This window comes from Euphorbia lathyris, chromosome 10, assembly GCF_963576675.1.
Source record: "Euphorbia lathyris chromosome 10, ddEupLath1.1, whole genome shotgun sequence".
NCBI lineage: Eukaryota > Viridiplantae > Streptophyta > Magnoliopsida > Malpighiales > Euphorbiaceae > Euphorbia > Euphorbia lathyris.
Genome location: NC_088919.1, coordinates 65,512,181 through 65,525,243, shown reverse-complemented (window position 1 = coordinate 65,525,243; position 13,063 = coordinate 65,512,181). Strand labels below are relative to the sequence as shown.

General features: G+C 36.8%; 1 protein-coding gene across 2 annotated transcripts; it reads left to right on the top strand.

The window, feature by feature from the left end:
* The first annotated feature begins 492 nt into the window (after nucleotides 1-492).
* Nucleotides 493-5,619, top strand: LOC136209203 (uncharacterized). Of its 2 annotated transcripts, none has more exons than XM_066000608.1 (2): nucleotides 493-667; nucleotides 3,258-5,619. In XM_066000608.1, the coding sequence occupies exon 2, from the start codon at nucleotides 3,258-3,260 to the stop codon at nucleotides 5,316-5,318; it is 2,061 nt and encodes a 686-aa protein (XP_065856680.1). In that variant the 5' UTR covers nucleotides 493-667; the 3' UTR covers nucleotides 5,319-5,619. The 2 variants fall into 2 exon arrangements, with proteins under 2 accessions (XP_065856680.1, XP_065856681.1); XM_066000609.1 differs by lacking the exon at nucleotides 493-667 and adding an exon at nucleotides 765-1,573.
* The last annotated feature ends 7,444 nt before the right edge of the window (nucleotides 5,620-13,063 follow it).

Below are 13,063 nucleotides of genomic sequence, written 5' to 3'. Positions count from 1 at the left end.
CCCTTGAATTGATATTTTTTATAATTTTATAAAAATAATTTTAAATTAATTATAGTATCAGTCATATGATATTTCACAAAATAAAAGATAAATCCTATTTGATATACAAAAATTTATTTAAAAAGTTAAAATATAAATCAGAGTCGATTTTAAATTTGAAATATCATACTATTATTTAAATCCTTTAAGATTGAATAGGTATCATAATTAAATTTATATATAAAAAAAAAGACTATGTAAATATTTTTTGGGCCCTTCTGGTTTTGGACCCTAGGCGGCTGCGCTTCTGATATATGCCTAGAGCCGATCCTGTTATTCGATCCTACCAACTCGAATCATCCGGTTTAATAAGTGACATATGTCTAACCGTAAATCCGATTTGATATCCTGTCCTATTCTGATAATATTGATCATAACCGGTTAAAATCTGCCACGTCGACAACCTGAAATCAAAAGTAAAAAAAAAAGAAAGAAATAGGAAGAGACAGAGAGAGAAAGGAAAACAAAGCATCGTTATGTATAAAGGAATAGAATAACGCAATCAAGCCAAGCAGCTGATCGGCGATTCAACTTCAACGAACACTACAGAAAATAAGCAACGTCGGGAGCTGAGAGAGAGAGAGAGAGAGAGAGAGAGAGAGAGAGAGAGAGACAGCACCTTATCACGGTAATCCCTTGCTTTCTTCCAATCTATTATGCCAGTACTCAATTTCTTTACTTCCGATGCTTAATTTTGCATTTTATTCTTTATGCATATAAGGTGTTTGATTAAATTCCCGTGTATGATTGATTTCTTTCTTTCCCCCCTTTTTCCCGTGTAAAAGCGAATGCTATTTCTATCAATTTACATGCGCATATGAATTTGAAGTACGGCTGCTTTTGTTGGTAGTGAGTATTATTATTGTCTCCGTTTCAGGAAATTCGGAACTAGGGTTTTTATATGGATGATGTAGCTATTGTTTTGGTTCTGTTGCTAGTTTCTTCCACTCTATTATGCTAGTACTCAATTTCTTTACTTCTGATACGTATTTTTGCATTTTCTTCTTTATGCATATAAGGTGTTTGCTTAAATTCCCGTGTATGATTGCTTTCTTTCTTTCCCCCCTTTTCCCGTGTAAAAGCGAATGCTATTTCTATTAATTTACATGGGCATATGGATTTGAAGTAAGGCTGCTTTTGTTGGTAGTGAGTATTATTATTGACCCCGTTTCAGGAAATTTGGAACTAGGGGTTTTTATATGGATGATGTAGCTATTGTTTTGGTTCTGTTACTAGTTTCTTCCACTCTATTATGCTAGTACTCAATTTCTTTACTTGCGATACTTATTTTTGCATTTTCTTCTTTACGCATATAAGGTGTTTGATTAAATTCCCGTGTATGATTGATTTCTTTCTTCCCCCCTTTTTCCCGTGTAATAGCGAATGCGGTTTCTATTAATTTACATGCGCATATGGATTTGAAGTAAGGCTGCTTTTGTTGGTAGTGAGTATTATTATTGAAGCAACTTTCAGGAAAATTAGGGGTTTTTGCCTTTTGTTGGTAGTAAGACGGGCTTGTACTCTTCATTGCGAAGTAAGTTCTTTCCATTAAGATCATACACTCTGAAAATATTTTGTGGCTTTGTTGGGTTGTTTTCTTGCATAGTTTTCTGAGTTAATAGAAACTTATGAGCTTATTGTGCGTTTGGGTTCACTAGATGCTGAATTTAAGTGATTCTTTCCCCCCTTTTTCCCGTGTAATAGCGAATGCTGTTTCTATTAATTTACATGCGCATATGGATTTGAAGTAAGGCTGCTTTTATTGGTAGTGAGTATTATTATTGAAGCAATAGGTGACCCCCTTTCAGGAAAATTGGGGGTTTTTGCCTTTTGTTGGTAGTAAGAATGGGCTTGTACTCTTCTTGTGAAATAAGTTCTTTGCATTGAAGATCATACACTTTGAAAATGTATTGTGGCTTTGTTGGGTTGTTTTCTTGCATAGTTTTCTGAGTTAATAGAAACTTATGAGCTTATTGTGTTTTTGGGTTCACTAGATGCTGAATTTAAGTGTTTATTTCCCCCCTTTTTCCCGTGTAATAGCGAATGCTATTTTTATTAATTTACATCCGCATGTGGATTTGAAGTAAGGCTGCTTTTGTTGGTAGTGAGTATTATTATTGAAGCAATAGGTGACCCCCTTTCAGGAAAATTGGGGGTTTTTGCCTTTTGTTGGTAGTAAGAATGGGCTTGTACTCTTCTTGCGAAATAAGTTCTTTCCATTGAAGATCATACACTTGGAAAATGTTTTGTGACTTTGTTGGGTTGTTTTCTTGCATAGTTTTCTGAGTTAGTAGAAACTTATGAGCAAATTGTGCTATTGGGTTCACTAGATACTGAATTTTAGTGTTTCTTTCTTTATAATGTTCACCTTACTGACCTACCGGAGAAAAGAAATCAACTCAACAGTCATAGGTCCTTGTACTTGGTTGGGATGCATTAACTTTGTATTTTATTGATTGTGGCATACTGAACTTGAGGCATGAGAACCATCTGGCATTGATAATGCATATTTCCCAACCTAAAGGAAGTAACCTATGCACTCTGTTTTTCTTTATTTGGTGGGCAATTTGGGTTTTTATTCTTCTTCTTTTTCTTCCAGCATCATTATGTTGTATGTCTAGAGCTAGGAAGCACCAATCAACACTTATAGGAGGTTACAGTATGAGCGTCGGACACTCTGGACACTCCGAGGACACTCGGGGACACGCACCCGACACTCCAAAATAAGTGTCCCCTGTTTTTTTTTTTTTTTTGTTTAATATGGGGACACAGCTTCCGAGTTGATTAAGCAGAATATAAGTTTTTTTTAATGATTTTACAAAAAAGAGGGGTTGATATATATAAAAAATAAAAGAAAACCCTTAAAAAAAAGAAATCAAAATCTAAAGAAAAGAATACAACAACCGCTGTTTTTTTGGTAGTTTAAATAGTTTGAAGTATTAAACTTTTCTTTTTTATGAGTTTATTGACTTATTATGGATGTTTTATGGTTTATAATGACTTATGAATGTTATATATATATTTTGCGTGCCCCTGCTGTACATGTGTCTCACAATTTTAAAAATGCTGTTTGCTGCATCTGCACCCCTACTAGTACCCGTGTCGTGCTTTCTAGAGTAATACTATGTTCTTCTTGAAAGAAGTGCATCTGCCTTTTTTGGAAGAAAAGAACAAATACAGTCCCTTTTTTTAATATAAGAATTGGAATTTTGTTGCAGATGTCACTTTATATTGGTAATGTATCTTCACGAATTCATAGAGATGAACTTCAACGGGTCTTCCAAAAATTTGGACAATGCAATGTACGGTTGAAAGATGGATATGGATTTGTAGTTTATGAGTTTCCACCTGATGCCGAGAAAGCTTTGAGAGCACTACAGAAGAGGTATATTTGTGGTCAGCTGTTGACTCTCACGTGGTCAAATAAACAGCCTAGACCAGTTAAGAGATTAGCAAGGGCTGCTGGCTCCTTTGAGCCTCAGCATGATAGGCATTCAAAGAAAGAACAAAGTTATGTTAAACGGAAGTTGGGTTCAAAAAACCAGGATTATGGGATTAATGCTAAGCAATCAGATGGTTTTAGCAAACGGCATGGGTTGACTGACATGCATGATAAAGAGGTGGGGTCCCATCAAGGTGATGCCAAAGATAATTTGTGTCAAGAGAATCATGGCTGCAGGGAAGAGTTTGAAGATGAAGTTGGCAGGTCTGAACGTGATCCACTGGAGAATGACAGATGGGGTGAGAAATTCCATGACAAACCAATTGAAATTGGTGTTGGAAATGCTATTGAATTTGAAAGATATGAACCTTACAAAGGTTACAGTACGAAAGGTGATGATTGTATCAATCAGTTTGCAGATCCTGGTGGTTCTCCTTCCCGGAGAAGCCCTCCAAAGGATATAGGTAGGGATCACGTCAATGGAAACTTGAAATTCCCTAGCAATGTGAAATTTAATGCAACTTGCTATAGATGTGGAGATTCGGGTCACAAGATGCGCAACTGTCCCAATGAAGATTCTTCGTTTAGAAATTCTACCAGGTTTGATAGAAGGCATAATGATGATATCCATAGAAGAGGTAGAGGTGAAACTGAGGTGGGAAAAGTTGGATCCAGGTCAAGGGAGAGGCTACAGTCAAGTAGGGATACCGTAGCAAAAAGACGAGTTAAGAATGATGTTAAATCATCTGGTGTAGGGAAGTTTCAAAGACCAATAAGCAGTAGGAACTCTCCTGTCAGAAAGGAAACTGAAAACTATGGAGGGAATAAGAGAAGTAGGAACAAAATTAGTTCATCATTAAGACGTGGTACGAAGAAAACAAGAATGTCAATTTTGTCTCCCTGTGGTTCTGATTATACTGCTTCCCCATCTTACTCAATTTCTCAATCTACTGAGCATGTGAAGAGGTCTTCTCCCAAAAATAGATCAAAGTCTCCAGCTTCTAGAGCACATCCACCACCATCTGAATCAAACTCTAGTTCAACGCCACTTGATTCTAGATCCAGAAAGTCTAAATCTAGAGCAAGATCAAGCTCCCACACATCCTTGTCTATCTCATTTGGTCGACCCCTACCATCTTCTTCAAATAAGGCTCAGCTGAATCTGAAGGGGTCTTCAGATAATGCTACAACTCCAGAGTCCAAGGTGCTTTCGATTGAACTAGATCAACCATTAGAAGGCGGTAGTGGCTTCAAGGATAAAACCCATGAAAATATAATGGTGGTAGTGAATAATGAAAATGTTGTGCTTCCTTCCCAGGCAGAAATTAATCTGAAGAAAGACCAGCCTCTGAAAAAGGCTAATGAAGTCCATTCATTTGCATCTGGGTCACTACACGAAGTAACAAATGTCATCGAAGCTGCAGTAGCAGAGAAAGACACAGCTGACTCTCCTAAAAGGCATACTCATCAGAATTCTGATAAATTGATGACAGAACATGTGCTTGTTCCAATGAAGAATCCAGATTCCGAATCTCTTGTTGGCTCAAACTCTGGCAATCCTACAAGCATTTCCTCAGAGGAGTTGTCCTTCGTTCTCAAGCATTATTGTGGGCATCATTTCCAAAATGAAAGTGAAAGGCATTTACCTGCTGATGCATACTTTGGTTCTGCACGTATGTGGCCTTGGGAGGTTATTTACTACAGGAGGTTGAAGAAAGGTCCCATCTCTCTAGAAAACTATGCTAGGCGAGTTGATCAGAACAGAGACTTCGGTATAGTTGACAAATACATCAGAAGTAGTAGTGGTTGGGGAGAATTGCACCGTGATAATCCTTGAAAGTTTTAGTTGTTGGTTTATGCTTTCCTTCTTAGCACTTCATATCAGACTTTCCATGCTTCAGGTCCTTCTCTTAGCGGAATACAATGTTTAAACCTGATAAGAGGAGAAATTTTGAACAGGTAAGGTTACATGAACATGTTATACATGATTACTTTATCCTAGTGGGGTTTAGGAAGCCATATCATTATATGATTGGTTCTATGCTAGAGAATATTCAGCAGTTGTACATGTTTTTAGTGAAATGAATGAATGTAGGAAACTTTTCCTTTGTGATCTAATGAGGCTTCATTTGATATTTCTTTTTAATGCTATAATTGATCTTTGTTCTCCGGCTCTTTGGTTTTAAATTTTGCTAAAAGTCAAATCTTATTTCCCTTCTATATGTCTGCTTTAAGGCGCATTTCCTGGGGTTAAATGCACAATTGGTCACTGAACTTTCATGAACTTCAATTTGTCTCAATAAAATCAAACTTTGAATTTTATCTCAATTAAGTTACTCCGGCGACTTCAAGAGCAAAAATACAGCGGAAAGGTGACGTGGCTGCCACAGCAATGATAGTCAACTTTCACCGTGACCGAAACGACACGTGGCTGCATCTAGCTTACAGAAATGACACGTTGCTGCCACCTAGCTGACACATCATTTCAAACAGCTATGTGGCAGCCACGTGTCATCTAGATGGTAACCACTGTTGTTTCGGTCGGTCTGCGGTGAAAATTGACTACTGCTGATGTTACTTTTTCGGTGTCTTTTTGCTTTTAAAGTTGTCAGAGTGACTTAATTGTGACAAATTCAAAATTGAATTATTTTATTGAGACAAAATTGAAGTTGAGTGACCATTTTGAGACAACCATGAAAGTGACCAAAGATACATTTAACCCGTGTTTCCTGTAACATAACTTGTGTCACAAATTATGTGTGCATTCTCTTCCTGATTTGTCATTAAAAAATCATTCAACTTCGATTTGAATATCAGTTCACTGTTGGCATCTCTCCCTGCAGTTTTTAACACAAATTAAACTATTCACTTTAGACATGCTTTGCCATAAAGTGCTTCTAGCTAGGTCCGTGTCGTGGCAAGCGTTGAGAATGATCCAAAAGAACATCTTTTAGGAATTAGTTTAGCTTATTCATTAGCTGTAAAATTCAGCTTTTGTAGATCTAATTTGTTTTTCTATTTAAGATTATTTTTTAACTTCTTGTATAGGGTATTGCTGTTAGGGAGTATCTGCATATAGAACTGGTAACACATTATTCATGGCAAAGTTGGATTTGAAACTTTATATAATTCAACGTATTATGTATCCATTGGAGTACAAGTTCGGTTCTGTCTTTTGTGGTCTATATTATATGGGGATCAGGTTACTTTCAATGACCTTTAGATCGAAAAAGGTTTTCATTGAGTGCAGTTTGGGCAAATTATTATCGTCTTTTTTTCAGTCAAAATTACCTCTATCCATAGTTGTTAAAGGCACGTCTTATGCAAGGCTCAAGGTAGTGAGCCTCGATTGCACAAGGCAAGGTGTAGTTTAAAAGGCTCTCGTCTGGGCTTCGTAGCCTGAGTCAAGGCGTGCATTAGTAACTGATAGATTACGTAAATATTAGTTAGAATATTTACGTAATCTTGTATTTTAGGATTAACATATATAATGGTAAATTAGCATATATTGTGGTAAATTAGCTCCTTAATTCTAGCTAGCATATATTATGGTAATTTACCATATATTGTGGTAAATTAGCTCCTTAATTCTAGCATAACTCTAGACTAAAATGACGCGGTATTCCTTGATTATTTATACAAACAATACCGCGTCATTTTAGACTAGAGTTATGCTAGAATTAAGGAGCTAATTTACCACAATATATGGTAAATTACCAAAATATATGCTAGCTAGAATTAAGGAGCTAATTTACCACAATATATGCTAATTTACCATAATATATACTAAATATATTATGGTCCTAAAATACAAGATTAAATAAATATTCTAACTAATATTTACGTAGTCCATCAGTAACATACACTATTTTCACTAGGGTTTTTTTTTTTGTTTAAACTGTAAAACAAATGGTTTATTAATCTCAACCACTAATCTAATTTAATCTTAACCCTTGATCTAAATAAGATTAATCTCAACCACTAATCAAGAGATGTAAATATAGAAAGACTAGAGAGGGATTAAGAGCAAAGTCACGTAAAGAATAGTATCCACTCAAACAGAAATTGCGACATGCAGAAACAGAAGAAACTGCGATCGAAAATGGATGGTTATTAGTTTAGTAGCATTAGTTAGGTACTTTGTTTAAAATGTTAAGTATATGTTATTATGTTAATGTGTATATGAAGTATGAACTTTACTTGGTATTTTTTGACATTTAGTATTATGTTTTCATGTGGTTTTGTCTTGTTTATGTGGTCATAAGTGTGTTTTTTTGGTTTATGCTTTAACTAGTAATAGAGTATTAGTGATATTGATATGCTTTAACTAGTAATAGAGTATATATTTTTTGTTTTCTCCGCCTCGTGTTCCTCAGGCGGTGCGCCTTGATCCTAGGCTCCAGCACCGGTAAGCGCCTTTAACAACTATGCCTCTATCACTGCTTGAAAAATATGCTTTATTATCAAGACATATTGAGGACTAGTAATGGACCTCTTTTCAAACAGTATTAGCTGCAGGCATGGTCTGAATTGATTATTCTGATGCATTTACTTGAGGAGGCAATGCAATGTAAGTCACTGTGGACATTAATATTCTGAAGGTATAGTATTAATATATGATTAAAGGTATTTTCTAGCTGAGCACTTAAGCTACTCTTCTTTTACTTCTTTTATATCTGGAAATTCTCAATGAATCAATGGGTTCTAGAATTTGGTCTTGCAAAGACAAGAACTATAGAATTAGTATTTTGAATCAGAACAAGAAAAGGAACATGTAGGTTTGATCTGAGGCATTGAAAGTAGCTGGTCTTGGTCTTTCGTAGAACAACTGCATCTGATTCTGAATTCAATAAAAATATATAGTAGGGATAAGGTACCAAAATAGCCTATGGTTCTTTGGGAAGTATCAATTTAGGCCCCACGTACAAACCATAGGCCTATTTTGGTAGCTTATCCCTATATAGTAATTTCATTATCAGAAGACTGGAAAATGACAAGGTTACATGGATATCTATTACTCCCTCCATTCCATTATATAGGTCATTCTAGCAAATTAGGTTTTTCCCTAAATATAAGTCATTCTAGGATTCCAAGAACTTATAGTTTAGTTTTTTGGTTCAAATATTAAATTTTTTGTATTGGTACATGTGTTTTTTAATATTCCAATGCTTATTCTCCGATAGTGACATGAGAGAGAATTTTTTTTAGTTAACCAATATATTTCTTAATTTGTGTGAAATACCCTAGAATAACTTATATAATGGAATGGAGGGAGTAGCATGTCTTATTTTGATTGATAATGTGAAGGCTAGGAAAATTACAAACCAATGGGAAGATACAACAGGAAAATTACCACAATAACTTAGATTTTCATGATTTTCATCAATATTGTTCAGTTTGTGTGATCAACAGGAGCACTTCATTGCAACACAGCTTTACTGGACTTTAGCTTCTTATATTTGCTTAATTGAATCTTATTGTATTCTCTATTAAATCTGTGTATTCCATTCAGATTTGCTTATTTAAATTTAAGCCTTCGTTTGGGAGTTTGGAGGTTAATGGAGGTGAGAGTTAAAGGAGGTAATGGAAAGGGAAGGGAAGTGATGGAAAGGAAAGTTAAAAATTAACCTTGTTTGGGAGTTTATAGGATGTAAATGAGGTTAAATGTTTAACTTCGTTTGAGAGTTTAAATCTGGAGGGGAAAGAAGGTTAAATTTACTCTGCAGAGACAAGAAATTTTAAAAAAGTTTACGTTACTCCCATTAATCCCCAATTTGGAGGTTAGAGGAAGTAAACATTTAACCCCATTAACCTCCATTAACTCTCAAAAAATAACTCCCAAACAAGGTTAACTTAATACTTAACTTTCCATTACTTCCATTTACTCCCATTAACCTCCTCCCAAACAAGGTTAACTTAATACTTAACTTTCCATTACTTCCATTTACTCCCATTAACCTCCTCCCAAACAAGGGCTAAGGGAAAGGGCTTCATTTTTTGGTCTTGATATTCCTATATCAAGGAGAAACAAACAGATGCACACTAACATGCTTGTACTGACCCGTCGCCTAGTTTGTCAATTAGTTTTGAAATGCTATTTCTTTAGTTCATTCTCAGTTTCTTTTATATTTGGTAGAATTTTTTCTTTTTGGTCTTTGTTGTGGGGTTCCATATGTAGGGCTGTAAATGAGCTGAGCCGCTCATGAGCGGTTCGGCGTTCGGCTCGATTTATAAACGAGTAGAGTTTGAACACGGCGAAACTCGGCTTGAAAGCTTGCGAGTAGGCTCGATTATAGGTTCATGAACAAATTCGATTGTAATGTTCATGAACACGATCGTGAGCAAGCTTTGGTTCAATTATTTTCTTAATAATAGTATTTCTATAAAAGAGGGCGAGCCTTGGCGCAACGGTAAAACGTTGTTGTTGTGTGACCGAAGGTCATGGGTTCGAGTCTTAGGAGCGGCCTCTTGCCAAAAAAATTGGCAAGGGAAGGCTTGCACCGGGCCGCCCTTTTTTTTTTTTAATAGTATTTCTATAAAGGGGTAAATGTAAAACATCGCAATTTCAAATGAATATAATTAATGAATTCGAGCGAAGTTCATGAACAAAATTAACGACTTGCTCGCAAGCAAAGCTCGGAACAAGCTTGCGAGCATGATGTTGAGCTCGAGCTGGTCAAGTTTCTAACTAGGCGAGCATGAGCAGGCCAAAGCTCGGCTCGGCTCGACTCGGTTCGGTTCGATTACAACGTATCCATGTGAGTGTTTATATGTGCATATCATGAATTTTCTTTTATTGCTAGAGGTTATATGAACATTTAATTGCACTTTTTCGCCACGAATTGAGTTCAATAATAGCACAGACAGTTATTTATGATCAGTGATGGATATTCACAGGGGTGCTCCAATGCCTATGATCAATGGGTGCTCAAGCCCCCTACGGACCCCCAGATCTCTCCCTGTTTATGGTCTTCAATAACCGGGAACTGAAAAACGTTATCCGTAGAACCTTGAGTCTCAGCAATCGTATATTGGTGGTATTTTAATTCATGTTTCCAATTTAAGAATAACAAATGGCATGAATTTTGATGGCTGGATTTTTCCTGGATATTGTTCATATATTTTTAGTCCTGAAAATAAAAAAAAACTTAGCTCTCAGTTGGTTAGGGTAAATATGACGTTGTCATGAAAATATCGTGCATATGCTTTTATTCGGTTAATTATTGCTACTGGATTATGTAATGAACTCCTATGCAGAATGGAATTACGTGCCGCTATAAATTGTGCTACAATGGCCGGGGCAAATGGTCAGGATCCCGCTAGGTGAGCTAACTCTAAAAACTCGTCCTCAGTTCCGATTGCAGGCTGCAACGCGTGTGCATGAAGCTGGAATCGTTAGTAATCGCTGGTCAGCCATGTGGCAGTGAATTCGTCCCGGGCCTTGTACGCATCACCCGTCACACAATGGGAGCTGGCCATGCCTGGGGATGCTGAAGGCAGGGCTAGTGACTGGAGTGAAGTTGTAACAAGGTAGCCGTAATGGAAGGTGCGGGTGGATCATTAAAGTGAAGTAAGATCAAAATGCTCTTCTAATGCTTGATAATAGAAACTTAGCTCTCAGTTGGTTAGGATAAATGTGACATTGTCATGAAAATATCATGCAGATGTTTATATTTGGTTAATTATTGCTAGGGTAAATAATTTATTAGTCCCCATCTTTTTACGTAACACTGTTTAGTCCCCCTATTTTGAAAAACACATTATAAGATCCCTACGTTTTGTCAATATTAACCCTTTGGTCATTTTATCTATTTTTTTTAGATTTTAACCCGAACATATCTTAGCTTTCAGAACAGCCATAGTAAAATACAAGATGACCATGTTACTCAGTTATTTTCTGTCTATCTGTTTATATCAAATATAACGGTTAAAAATCTAAAAAAAATAGACAAAAGGACCAAAATGTTAATATTGGTAAAATATAGGGACCTTATAATGTGTTTTTCAAAATAGAGGCTAAACAGTGTGTTAAGTGAAAAGTGGGGGACTAATAAATTATTTACCCTTATTGCTATTGGATTGTGTAATGAACGCCTATGCAGAACGACGTGGTACTATAAATTGTGCTACAATGCTGGGACAAAAGGGTCACGATCCTGCGAGGGCGAGCTAACTCCAAAACGTGTCCTCAGTTCCGATAGCAGGCTGCAACTTCATGAAGCCGGAATCGCTAGTAATCTCTGGTCAGCCATACGGCAGTGAATTCGTTCGTCACACTACGGGATCTGGTCATGCCCGTAATTGTTACCTTAACTGCAAGAGGGGGATGCCGAAGGCGGGTCCTCTTGTCCATCCACTGCAAGTTGAGGATCTCATGTCTTGGACGTTTGACTTGCCTGTCACTTCATAATCATGAAGGTAGGTAGTATCTTTTGCTTATTGTGTTACATGAAAACTAAGGGTAAATTACACCCATGGTCCCTCAACTTTGGCCTTTTTTTATAGCCCGTGAACTTCAAAACCGGACATAAAGTCCCTTAGCTTTGTCCTTCACTAACTTAGCTTCGTCCTTCACTAACGGGTTAAATGCACCATTGGTCACTGAACTTCTATGGCTATCTCAAAATGGTCACTCAATTTCAATTTGTCTCAATAAAATCACTCAATTTTGAATTTTGTCTCAATTAGGTTACTTTAGCGATTTTGTGAAAGCAAGTTATGAAGAAATGATCAACAATATTATTGAAATCTCTTGAATGAGATGAAGAGTACATTGTTGTTTATATACAGAAATTGAAGAACATTAGGCGCCAAATTAGTTACAATGGTAACTGAATGTGTAACAGATAAAGGACACGTGTGTGGCTCTTGTGGATCTTGAATCAACCGACTGAAGGTAGAGATCAGGTGTATTCAGCTCCAGAGTGCTCGCACACTCGTGCGTGATACAGCAGTGGCGCTCGTGCGTGCGTCCGTGCGCATTGCTCATATGTCTCGCGCGTGCGTCCGTGCCACATGTGCAATGTGTGCATATATCCATCATGCCCCCCTCAAGATGAATGTGGGTCAATTGGGACAAGATTCATCTTGAACAAAGATGGTAACATTTGAGAAGTGCTGAGTACCTTAGTGAAGATATCAGCAATTTGAGCATGAGTAGACACATGAGTGATGTTGATGAAACCTTGCTCAACACACTGCCTAGCATAATGGCAATCAATCTCAATATGCTTAGTAGTTTCATGATCAACTGGATTTTTGGCAATGGCTATTGCAGCTGCACTATCACAAGAAACAGCAATAGGTAATGGGAGTGAAATGTTGAAGTCAGAGAGAAGATAAGAAATCCACTTCAATTCACAACAGGTGGTAGCAAGACTTTTATATTCTGCTTCAGCTGATGACCTGCTAACCACTGATTGTTTCTTTGACTTCCATGAAACCAATGAAGATCCCAAAAAGACACAATAGTCAGTTATTGACCTTCTAGTAGTTTTGCAGCCACCCCAGTCTGAATCACAGAAAGCTGTGATATGCATATCACTGTCTTGAGGATAGAACAAACCAAGGTGCAATGTGCCC